At 47.4% G+C, this 12526-nt stretch overlaps 2 protein-coding genes across 4 annotated transcripts in view; both read right to left on the bottom strand.

The window, feature by feature from the left end:
* ST3GAL6 (ST3 beta-galactoside alpha-2,3-sialyltransferase 6) overlaps positions 1–6512 on the bottom strand; it is a 71445-nt gene extending 64933 nt beyond the window's left edge. Inside the window, exon 1 of one of the 3 annotated variants that reach the window (XM_039477270.2) lies at positions 6299–6512. The gene's annotated coding sequence lies outside the window, so the exon portion shown is untranslated. Of the gene's footprint in view, positions 1–5863; positions 6117–6298 lie in introns of those variants that run through there. The other 2 variants (XM_039477272.2, XM_039477271.2) reach the window with 2 other exon arrangements.
* A 3674-nt stretch (positions 6513–10186) lies between these two features.
* Positions 10187–12526, bottom strand: part of LOC104650163 (ferritin, heavy subunit-like) — a 51126-nt gene continuing 48786 nt past the window's right edge. Inside the window, exon 8 of the mRNA XM_074403535.1 lies at positions 10187–10732. Within this exon, the coding sequence (XP_074259636.1) occupies positions 10713–10732 (20 nt within the window). The 3' untranslated portion in view covers positions 10187–10712. The remainder of the gene's footprint in view (positions 10733–12526) is intronic.

The following is a 12526-nucleotide window of genomic DNA, read 5'->3' as shown; positions in this document are numbered from 1 at the left end:
GATCCACCCGCCTCGGCCTCCCAAAGTGCTGGGATTACAGGCTTGAGCCACTGCGCCCGGCCAATGTTAGGTTGTTAATTGGGGATCTTTTGGAATTTTTGATGTAGGCATTTAGCACTATAAGCTTCCCTCTTAGCAATGTGTTAGCTGTGTCCCAGAGATTCCGGTATACCGTATCTTTGTTCTCATTAGTTTCAAAGAACTTCATGGTTTCTGTCTTAACTTCACTGTTTTCTAAAATGTCATTCAGGAGCAGGTTCTTTCATTTTCATGTAACATATGTATGGTTTTGAGTGATTTTCTTAGTATTGATTTCTATTTTATTGTACTGTGGTCTGAGCGCATGGCTGATATGATTTTGGTTTTAATTTGCTGATTATTTTATATCCATTTGTGTGGCTGATTTTTAGAGTATGTGCCATGTGCAGTTGAGAAGAATCTACATTCTGTTGTTTTGTGGTGGAGAGCTCTGTAGATGTCTATTAGGTACATTCTGCCAAGTGTTAAGTTCAGGTCCTGAATATCTTTGTTAATTTTCGGCCATGATTATCTGTCTAATACTGCCAATGGGTTGTTAAAGTCTCCCACTATTATTGTGTGGAAATCTAAATCTCTTCATAGGTAGTACCTTTTGTTATGAATCTGGGTGCTCCTGTGTTCTTGTCTTTTGCTAGCTCTAGGCTTGGTTTGCTCTTGTCCCTCCAGTTCTTCTATGTGTGATGTTAGGTTTTGGTTTTTTGTTTTTTGTTTTTTTTTTTTTTGAGACGGAGTTTCGCTCTTGTTACCCAGGCTGGAGTGCAATGGCACGATCTCGGCTCACCACAACCTCCGCCTCCTGGGTTCAGGCAATTCTCCATGTATTTTGGATAATTAGGTCTTCCTATTGAACTCTTTACCATTATATAATGCACATCTGTATTAGTTGACTCACACTGCTATAAAGAAATATCTGAGATTGGGCACAGTGGCTGACGCCTGTGATCCCAACACTTTGGGAGGCCGAGGCAGGGGATCACTATAGCCCAGAAGTTCGACTAGCTTGGGCAACTCAGTGAGACCCTGTCCCTACAAATTAATATTTTAAAAATCAGCCAGGTGTGGCAGCATGTACCTGCAGTCCCAGCTACCTAGGAGGCTGAGGTGGTAAGACTGCTTGTGCCCATGAGGTTGAGGCTGCAGTGAGCAATGATTATGCCACTGCACTCCAGCTTGTTCAACAGAGTGAGACCCTATCTCAAAAAAAAAAAAAAGAAAGAAGAAGAAAAGAAAAGAAAGAGATACCCGAGACTGGGTAATATATAAAGAAGAGAGGTTGAACTGGCTCACAGTTATTCAGGCTGTACAGAAAGCACAGCTGGGAAGCCTCAGGAAACTTACAATCATGGCGGAAGGTGAAAGGGAAGCAGGCGCATCCTATATAACTGGAGTAGGAGGAAATGCAGTTGGGGGTGGGGTTGCTAAACAACGAGATATTTCGAGAACTCAGCATCACAAGAACAGCACCCAGGAGGATGGTGCTGAACCATCAGAAACTGCGTCCCTGATCCAATCACCTCCCACCAGGCCCCGTCTCCAACACTGAGGATTACAATGGAATCTGGACCTGCGGGCGACACAGATCCAAACCTTATCACCATTTCTGTTTTTGGGTTTTGTTAGTTTAAAATCTGTTTCGTGGCCGGACGTGGTGGCTCATGCCTGTAATCCAAACACCCTGGAGGCCAAGACGGGCGGAACACCTGAGGCCGGAAGTTCAAGACCAGCCTGACCAACATGGTGAAACCCCATCTTCCAAAAAAAAAAAAAACCTGTTTTGTATAAAATTAGAACAGAATAGCAACCCCTGCTTTTTCCTGTTCTCCATTTGCTTAGCAGAGTCTTCTCCATCCCTTTACTTTGAGCCTTTGGGTATCACTGAATGTGAGCTAGGTCTCTTGAGGTTTTATGCCACTGTATTAAACAGAAAGCCAAAAATTAGGTTTTTTTTGTATGTTAGCAGCTAAGTATGTTAAGTTAACAATGGGCCAAAGAATCTCAAAAATACTTTTTTCTCTAAAAATTGTGGCAAACCTCCCTAGATACTAATAGAGTGGTGATGATGAGACATCCTGAAATCAAAGGACAAGAGAACATCAAAGGAATACTGTTTTTGTGATGTTCCTGTGCTCTGCCCTAGGGAAAAGAGAGGTGAAATTGATTATGGCCAATTAATAGGAAGAAAGAAAAGGCAACTCAGAATAGAAATTTGTGTGTTTGTGTGTATGAAAGAGAGACAGATGAGACAGGAGAGAGCCAGGTGTGGTGGCTCATGCCTGTAATCCCAACACTTTGTGAGGCTGAGGTGGGCAGATCACCCGAGTTCAGGAGTTCAAGACCAGCCTGGCCAACATGGCAAAACCTCGTCTCTATTTCAAAAATACAAAAATTAGCCAGATGTGGTGGCACATTCCTGTAATCCCAGCTACTTGGGAGGCTGAGACAGGAGAATCACTTGAACCCAGGAGGCGAAGCTTGCGGTGAGCAGAGATCAGACCACTGCACTCTAGCCTGAGCGACAGAGCAAGAATCAATCTCAAAAAGAAAGAAAGAGGGCCAGGTGCAGTGGATCAAGCCTGTAATCCCAGCACTTTGGGAGGCCAAGGCGGGTGGATCATGAGGTCAAGCGATCAAGACCATCCCGGCCAACATGGTGAAACCCTGTCTCTACTAAAAATAGAAAAATATTCGCTGGGCGTAGTGGTGTGCACCTGTCATTCTAGCTACCCAGGAGGCTGAGGCAGGAGAATTGCTTGAACCCAGGAGGCAGAAGGTGCAGTGAGCTGAGATCACGCCACTATACTCCAGCCTGGGTAACAAGGGCGAAACTCCATCTCAAAAAAAAAAAAAAAAAAAAAGAAGAGACGGGAAAGCCCATCACCACTAGGTGAAGACTGAATTGAGCTCTCATCAAAAATCTCCTGACATCCCATTCTAACTAGAATACAATTCAAACTCCATGAAGGCTTCACAAAATCTGCCTTCCTCCTATCTTGACGAGAGAATAAACTCCTAGATTCCAGCAGGCTCCACACACCTAAGTGGCACATCAGAGATAGATGTGCAGAAGACAGAAGGTACCTAGCTGGTGAAAGTCTGAAGCTGTCAAAAGGAAGGCAAAGTATGCAGACCACCTAATCAAGAAGCCCAGCCTGGGGATAACTAGAAAGGTATATTCAGACCACGGTATACATAAATGAGGATATGCCAGGCAAAGGAGAAAGATACATACAGAGAATGGAAGAATTTGTGCAGAACGTATACTAAAGAGCATTCCTGGGATGGTGTGGGCAGAGGTAGAGTCAGAGCTTTATGTGAGCCACTGCAACTCAACCTAAGGCAATCTTGGTTTTTTAAGCTATAAAATGGGGCTAAAAATTCCTTTCTTGCAGGAGTTTTGTCAGGAAGATTAAATAAAATGGCTTATGAAAACACACCACGAATCAGAGTGGGTGCCAAAAAGGAGTGCTTCCCTCACCTTCTCAATAAGCATCACCTAAACTGCATGCTGAACAGATCCCTGGTCCCCAATCCTGGATGGAAGCACAATTTCCACCGAAGCCATCTGGCAGTCTGCATAGTTAGCAGATGATTGCTTATCAGGGAAATGTGGGAAACCTGGCATTACTCACTTCTCCCATAAGCTCCCACATGATGTGGAACACAGAAATGTCTCCAACAGAATAAAATGGCTGTGAAATCCAGTCCTCTGCCACTGAATGAGAAAAACTTGCAATTTTCAATTTAACAGGAGATGTTAAAATGATGTTTTTTAAACGGTATGTCTCTTAACGGTATTCCTCTGTCAACACTTCCTATTATTCTCTAAGCCTTAAAGGTTTTTGGTTTTTTGGGTTTTTTTTTTGTTGTTGTTGTTTTTTTGGTGTTTATTTTTTGAGACAGAGTTTTGCTCTTGTTGCCCAAGCTAGAGTGCAATGGCGCGTTCTCGGCTCACCGCAACCTCCGCCTCCTGGGTTCAGGCAATTCTCCTGCCTCAGCCTCCTGAGTAGCTGGGATTACAGGCATGAGCCACCATGCCCAGCTAATTTTTAGTATTTTTAGTAGAGACGGGGTTTCACCATGTGGACCAGGATGGTCTCGATCTCTTGACCTCGTGATCCACCCGCCTCGGCCTCCCAAAGTGCTGGGATTACAGGCTTGAGCCACCGCGCCTGGCCTTGTTTTTTTTTTGTTTTTTTTTTTTAATTGATTTAGGGCATGAGAACAAAGTATCTCCAATAAATATACCGAAATGTAGTCAAAATTGCAGTCCCATGGTACTGCACCATTTAAACAACACATAGCTCAACGTGGGACTGATACTTAACAATTCGAGGAAAGCGATATGACAAGGAATGAAGATCTCAACCATGAGAACAGCCTAGGAAACCAGAGCCAGCCAACACTTTCTAGAAAAATTATCTTCTTATAAGCAAAACTGCCATTATCTAAAGAGCCTCTGATGAATCTGGCGTTACTCAAGAGACAATAAATAACAATCTAAGGGCATCTTTTTTCGCAGATCTTGGTATGAAGAGCAGTTCTTAGTGAAATAAAAAGAAAGCAACAAACCAACTTGTGAATGTCAAATCAGCATGCTTTCAGACGGAAAATAACCCGGCAGCCTGAGCAGATCTTCCCAAATATTTAACGTCTCCTTGTAAATACAAAGACAGTTTCATGGTCTGCAGCTAGGTGAGGAAGACTGAAGACCGCCAAGTCAAACATTCGGGCTAGCGTTAATAGAGGTGGCCACTGGAGACCCGGGGAGTTAACTAGGCTCAAAGGTCGGCGTGGACACGGGAGCCCAGAGCACGAGGAGCGCCCAGCCGCTCTGCAGCCTCCTGAGCCATCCACCTACTCATAGCACCCAGCTGGTCCTCGTGAGGGAAATGGGACTTGGCGTTGAGAATCGCTGTGGTTTCCGATGCACTAGCAGTCACTATGTTACTTCCACCCCTACCCCGCCCCCCAACACACACGCGGTTTTTAAACATTACTTTTCAACAGCAGCCTCTCCTGCCCCGCCTGCCCCTCCCCACCGCCCCGCCAACCCCCTCTACCGAAAATACTAAAAAATACAAACGGTGTTTTGGGTTTGTTTTGGTTTCTGGACTTCGCTTTTTATAGATTTTCTTTTAATCCAAAATAACAGCACCTAGGAAAGAAGCCCGAGATTCCCGGGAGCTCCGGGGCCGGCGGCCGCACCGCGACAAGTGGCTTGTCCCTTAGCCCGAAAATTCACAGCAGCCCAAACGCCGCGAGGTACTCCGCGCCCTCCTCTCCCCTAAACGGCCGCCTCGGTGCCTGCTGCGTTAGGTCTCGCCGTACCGCGGAGGGGAGAAGCGTTTCTCGGAAAACTTTCTACGGCAGGAGACCAGAACCTTCCAGCCCCCCAGCCCCCCTCGCGCGCAGACCCTTGCACAAGAAAACGGCAGTGAAGGGGGCGCCGGGCGCTGCTCCCGGCTTCGCGACCGCACGGCCTCGCCGGCGGCTCCTGCGAGAGGGTCCCCGGGCAGACAGACCCTCCCTGCCCGCGCGGCTCCGGGCCGACCGCGACGCTGCGCGCCCCGCCCGCCGTCCGCGGCTCCCGGACCCCCGGCGCCCTCCCGGCCGCGGCGGCGGCGCACCCCGGTGGCTCGCGGGTCCCAGCGCCCGCGGCCCCCGCAGTCTCCGCACGCCGCGCTCCCGGGGGCTGGCAGGGCGTGTGGGGGGCGAGCAGCCCTCCGCGTCCCCACCCCACCCCGACCTCGGAGGCCGACACGCCGGAGGGTCCGGGCGGCACAGCCCCCAGGCCGCGGGCTCCGCGCACCCCGGTCCCCCTCACCCGGGCAACGCGCACCCGCAGCGAGACCGGCGGCGAAGACGGCCCCGCCGAGGCCCGGCAGCGACGGCCGGGGGCGCTGCGCTCGCTCCAGCCGGCCGCTCCTCTCCCGCGGCGCCTGCAGCATCGGGCCCCCGGAGCCGCGGCCGGCGGAAACCGGAGGGAGGCGGCGCGGGCTCGATTCCTGCCCCCCGGATCCGGCGGGGGAGGGGAGGGGGGCGCGGCGCGGAGTCTCAGGCTCCCAACGGCCCGCGCGCTGCCCGCCGCTCGGGGTCCGGGTCCCGGGCGACTGCGCCGAGCGCTGCGGCTCCGCGGCTGGCACCGGTTGCGCGGTGGCCGCGGCCGCCCCTGCTTCGCGGAGGAAGGCGCGAGGCGGCGGGAGGCTGCGGGCCTCGCTGTCCCCCGGGCGGCGACGCGGGAGCGCAGCCGAGTCCCTACCTTTCGGGCGGGGCGGACTCCACCGCGCGCCCTCGCCGGGCGCCGGGGCCGGAAAATCACCGCGGAGGGAGGGACGGGGAAAGGCGGCGGGTGGCTTCAGGACAAGGTAGGAGGATCGATTTCCACCGCCGAGAAGACACTCCCATCCCGCCCTGGCGCGTTCGCAAAGCTGCAGGAGCTGGAGTGAGGGGCGGCCGGGCGCGGAGGCGAACAGCGGGGCTCGCGGCGCCGCGGGCTGTGACACAAAGCCCAGCCCGAGGTCTGGCCCATCCGAGGGGAGGAGTGTGCAGGGAGCTCCTGAATTCCGGGCTCCGCCCGCCAAGGGCAAACGTGTGAGTCCTTTTTGTCTTCTGAAGCAATTGCTTTAGGGAGAACGAAGGTGGAACGTGCGTTTTGCCTTTTGGCTCCGTAGAAAAAAAGCCTACGTTATTCATGTCCTCTTACTGGGATGGCTCTGAACGCTTCTTAAACGTGTCTGTCAAATAATTCCTTGTCTAGAAACATTCAAGTCATAGCTGCAGCCTGTGGGCACTGAGCAGTGTAATCACGTGCCATCAAATGACCCCGGAGAGAAGACCCACAGACTTGGATGCAATTCAAAGTTGGCAGTGTGTCCTGAAGTGGAACAAAGTCCATCTGTGATGCGCTCTCTGGTACTTCTCACTGTCTGTCTGTCTGTCTGTCTGTCTCTCTCTCCCTCTCTCTCCCCCTCCCCCCATATATATATTATATATAATGCATATTATATATGTATATATAATTATATATTATATATTATATATAATGCATATTATATATGTACATATATAATTATATATAATACGTATTATATATACGTATATATAATATATATATTTGTTTTTGTTTTTGTTTTGTTTTGTTTTTGACACGGAGTTTCGCCCTTGTTACCCAGGCTGGAGTGCAATGGCGCGATCTCGGCTCACCGCAACCTCCGCCTCCTGGGCTCAGGCAATTCTCCTGCCTCAGCCTCCTGAGTAGCTGGGATTACAGGCACGCGCCACCATGCCCAGCTAGTTTTTTGCGCTTTTAGTAGAGACGGGGTTTCACCATGTTGACCAAGATGGTCTCGATCTCTCGACCTCGTGATCCACCCGCCTCGGCCTCCCAAAGTGCTGGGATTACAGGCTTGAGCCACCGCGCCCGGCTGTTTTTGTTTTTTTTAGACAGGATCTTGCTTTGTCGCCCAGGCTGGAGTGCAGTGGCACGATCTTGGCTCACTGCAACCTCTGCCTTCCCTGCTCAGGCAATTCTCCTGCCTCAGCCTCCCAAGTAGCTGAGATTACAGGCTCGCCCCACCACGCCCAGCTAATTTTTGTATTTTTAGTAGAGATAAGGTTTCACTGTGTTGGCTGGGCTAGATCCAAACTCCTGACCTCAAGGAATCCGCCTGCCTCCACCTCCCAAACTGCTCTGGTATTTGTCTTAATTATAACAACAGCTCTGGGAAGTACCATTTGTTGTTTTCCCAATCTTACTAACAACAACAACAACAAAAAGCTGAAGGGCTCAGATAATTCATATTCTTTGCCCTTTCTACAGATTGCCTTTGACATAACCCACACAGATTTTGTAATTTTAAACGTGGCTCTTGAGACATCAGGATAGCGAAGTGAGGGAATTTGTCTATCTTGTCTATCTGAACTTCTTGGTGTTGAGGTTTACTTTGCTCTTTTAATTTCTCCCGGGTTCTTCATTGACCTCTCTCGTTCATGAGCCTAAAAACTAAAACTGTATTGCACCTCATCGACTCTGGCCTTCTGGACTTTTTGAATCTACAAAGTAATGTGCTAAGAAGAGAGGCTATCTGCTGTTCGGAGGTGACATTTGTGTTTCACATTTGGTAGTGGCCAGTATCTGCTGTTCACCCCAACCTAGTTCAAAAGCTGTCTCTTCCACTGACCCGCTGTGTGACTTTTGGTAAGTGGCTTATCCACAGTGGGCTGCTTGTTTGTCAGGTGTAAAGTGAGATACTACAGCTTCTCCTCAAGTGCAATGAGGATGAAAACAGTGTCTGTTGCAAAGAAGGCTCGGCACAGTGCTTGCGACAAAACCCATCAGTTCAGGAAGTCACATGTTGACTTTAAAAAATAACACGAAAAATATTAACTACCAGCCATTGCCCACCATGAGTCAGCCACGCACCAGGCCTTGTGTTTGTTCCTCTCGCTCATCCTGCAAGCCAGTCCTGGTGGAAAGGAAGGAACAGAGTTAGGTGGTTAAGTGATTACTGCCTGAGTTGCAGCTGTGACTCAAAGGAAAGCACCTAGGGACAAATTCATTGTTCTTTCTGAGATACCACCACTATGTAACTCTCTGTGGTGGTGGCGGCGGGGGGTGGGGGGGCGGTTGATCTGTGTAACATTAATTTGTAAAAATTCAGGATGTATTACTGTATGGGCACGTGATTGCTATTATGTAAATGTTTGATATTCCTGTGGAAACTGACAAAGGCCTAAGTAGGGAGATGGAATTAAAAGTTTTTAGTCCTCTCCGGGTTAGTGTTTTTGGTCACTATTTTGAAAAACAAAATGCTCTCCCAATATATGTATATTTAATTCAGCCTTTTGATAGAAAATGTATTCTAATAAGCCAGGAAGGGAAAAGCCACAAAGGAGGACAGGACTCCTGGGCCACGCAGGGTCTTTCAAAGGCCTCTAAAATCATCATTTTCAGGCAGTGTTCATATAGGGCTGGCCCCGTTTTGCTAGGTTTGTTTTTTGATTATGGTGGTGCAACCTCTTTGAAATCAATGCTGCTGTTTCCTAGGCTGTGGCCTCTGTGTGCCACTGAGAGGTAGAGGCCAGTTTCCCGACATCGCCACAGGAGGCCATTCAGCACTTGTAAATGTGTGCTCTCCAACAGACCAAAGAAAGTATTTCCTCCTCATCCCCACTGTAGATCTGCCTTCTAAGTCTCATGGCCTGTCCCAAGTATAGCCTTTCCTGACATGATTGATGGCAAGAATGTCTACTCCAGGCATTCCCAAACTACGGCACCGGCACCGCGGGCCCCATGCGGCCCCCTGAGGCCATTTATCCGCCCCCCCCCCCCCCGCACTTCAGGAAGGGGCACCTCTTTCATTGGTGGTCAGTGAGAGGAGCACAGTATGTGGCGGCCCTCCAACGGTCTGAGGGACAGTGAACTGGCCCCCTGTGTAAAAAGTTTGGGGGCGCTTGGTGTACTCCTCGTAGGAGAGACCTACTCATAAGGGTGTGCTCTCAGCACGACAATCCGATCACATCGTAGTAGGTGAACCCCAGGACTGGAGCTACATATAAAGTGACAACAGGCCAGCCACAATATCCTCTTATAAAATAATTTTTAAAATATAAAAATTTTATAATATAAAAATCCTCTTATAAAATAATGTTTATAAGCTGGGCGCGGTGGCTCATGCCTGTAATTCCAGCACTTTGGGAGGCCGAGGCGGGTGGATCATGAGGTCAAGAGATCGAGACCATCCTGGCCAACACGGTGAAACGCCATCTCTACTAACAATACAAAAAATTAGTTCGGCATGGTGGCGTGCACCTGTAGTCCCAGCTACTCAGGAGGCCAAGGCAGGAGAATTGCCTGAACCCAGTAGGCGGAGGTTGCGGTGAGCCGAGATTGCGCCATTGCACTCCAGTGTGGCGCCTGGTAACAAATCGAGGCTCCGTCTCAAAATAAATAAATAAATAAATAAAATAATCTTTACGAAAAATTTAACTTTTTAAATTTCTTACAGCACATGATGTATAATTTTTTAAATACAAAAAAATTAAACTAAAATGTTCTTATAAAATAATTTTTAAATCATAAAAATATTTAACTTTTTTCTTTTACAGTACATGTTCAACAAGTTTCTTTTAAAAAACAATTTTCAAGGTCAAGTTCAATTTTTTTTTTTTTTTAATTTGACACACTGGTCAGAGAACATTGAGTTCAAACATTATCTCATTCATGACTGAGCTTCACCAAGCTAATCCTTTTTACATACAATCCTTCCTCCAACTCGAGGAGAAGATCCTGCCAGTGCAGTCTTCTGGCTGTCTTGGCGTTTTATCTCCTATAAGCAGTTATTTAAAGAATATGTACATCTCAGAAAGAGTAAGTGCCAAAGCAGTCTAAATCCTAATTTAGAGCTATGACTGTCCACAGTGTAGAAAATGGATCACATTAGCAAAAAGCAGTTTAGTTGCTTTAAGCAGAGTCATACTTCTCCAAAATCTCTGCTTCAGGCTAGAGTCTCAGCTACATTTTTGCATATGCAGATACCCACTGTGATGATTTTCCCACTATTACGATTGTACAAAAAAAGGAGTCAAGTCTACCAGGAAACTTACTTGCAACCTCATAAATGATGGTGTCCTCATATTCGGCCAGTTCTGTCAGTGTCAGAGGTCTTCGTTGCTCACTCTCTTTTACTGAAGGCTGGGGGGGTGAGGGGAGGTGGGATGGTGAGACTGGGAATAAGCTCACCCTAAACTCCTGAACACATACAACATCTGTACGGTGGAAACCGTAAATAGGGCAACTGACAGGAAATAAGCGCAACATATTACTTTTTAAAAGGGAGAATATACAGAATATGTGAAAAAAAAAATCCTATGGATCAGTACAAAAACAAAACCTATTGAAACAGAAAACAAGCCATAAACAAACAATTCATGAAAGAAATAGAAGGGCCAGGCACGATGGCTCACACCTGTAATCCCAGCGTTTGAGGAGGTTGAGGCAGGTGGATCCCCTGAGGTCAGGAGTTTGAAACCAGCCTGACTAAAAATACAGAAATTAGCCAGGCATGGTGGCGGATGCCTGTAATCCTAGCTACTCAGGAGGCTGAGGCAGGAGAATTGCTTGAAGCTGGGAGGCAGAGGTGGCACTGAGTGGAGATTGTGCCACTGCACTCCAGCCTGGGCAACAGAGTGAGACTCCACCTCAGGAAAAATTAAGTACTTTACAAACATGTGCAAAAATTTGTGTCCTTTTATAGTAACACTTTTTTAAGTAAAAAAAAATGAAAAATAAGATTGGTCAAAACTAAAAAGATGACTGAGATCTGATTTCTTGTCAAAAGGTGTCAGAAAACTGTTAATGGAATTGTAAAGTTCCTTTTTAGATGGCAATCTGGTGATTGCTATCAAATTTAGGAGGTTGTTTAGGGTTTGAATTTCAAAACCCTAATTAAAGGTCCTTAACTCATCTCCTTAGAAGAAGTTTTGGCATCCAGTCAACAAGCAATGTGGCGACACAGCGGATGGGAAAGAGGAACACTTGGTTGGCTCCTAGCTATCTTGGTCAGCACAGGAGGAAAGCTTCTCATTGCTGAGCAGTTGCCTAGACAGACTCGGAGATGGGCGCGGGAGCTCTTCCTGGCGTGTGGGGGCAGTCTACAAAACAATTGCAACTTGGGGCAACTTACTCAGAGTTCTTACTCATCTATGGGAAGGACTAGAAGCCTGAACTACTGTGGGAATTGATGCTCCCCTTTCAAGAGAGGAGAGAGGTATCTCCCCTTCACACACGTCTGCGGAGCTTTTCTCATTTCTGCTTCAGAGTCTCATAACTAATCATTCCGTTAAAGTATTACAAATAGCTTTACTTTAGGCATGCACTTAACTCATTAGTTACGCTTCACCTTTTTTAGCTTACATACGTACAGCTTTGTCTCATTTTAGGGGGTTTACAGAGCTGAACTTAAAGCAACTTCATGTGCATGTTTGTAAACACATTTCCAAATGCTTGATTTTCACAGTAAGCACCTATTGACTTTGCAGCTGAATTTTTTTTTTTTCCAAAACATTTACACTTAGAGAGTTTTCCATGCAATTGCTTAGAGACATCAAACTGACTTTTATGGCCGGGCGCAGTGGCTCACGCCTGTAATCCAAACACTTTGGAGGCCAAGGCGGGCGGATCACCTGAGGTCGGGAGTTCAAGACCAGCCTGACCAACATGGTGAAACCCTGTCTTTTAAAAAATAAGAAAAAAATAAATTGACTTTTATTTGTTCGGGAAGGGAGATCAATTATTTTTCTGAGAAGCTGTGACAACAGCTGATATTGTGAAGGGGTGTGTGCATAATTATTAGGATCTTGATAGTTATAGTACATCAGCTATTTATTATTCTCAGCCTCAGAATTCAAAGAACTCATATACCCGCAAACTTGCAGGGAATTCTCTCATAATCATAAGTATACATAAGTGGCTCGTCAAGCTGAGAGA

Source organism: Saimiri boliviensis, chromosome 8, assembly GCF_048565385.1.
Source record: "Saimiri boliviensis isolate mSaiBol1 chromosome 8, mSaiBol1.pri, whole genome shotgun sequence".
Classification (NCBI taxonomy): Eukaryota; Metazoa; Chordata; class Mammalia; order Primates; family Cebidae; genus Saimiri; species Saimiri boliviensis.
Note: the sequence above shows the minus strand (reverse complement) of the source record. Positions and strands in the feature narration are given on the sequence as shown.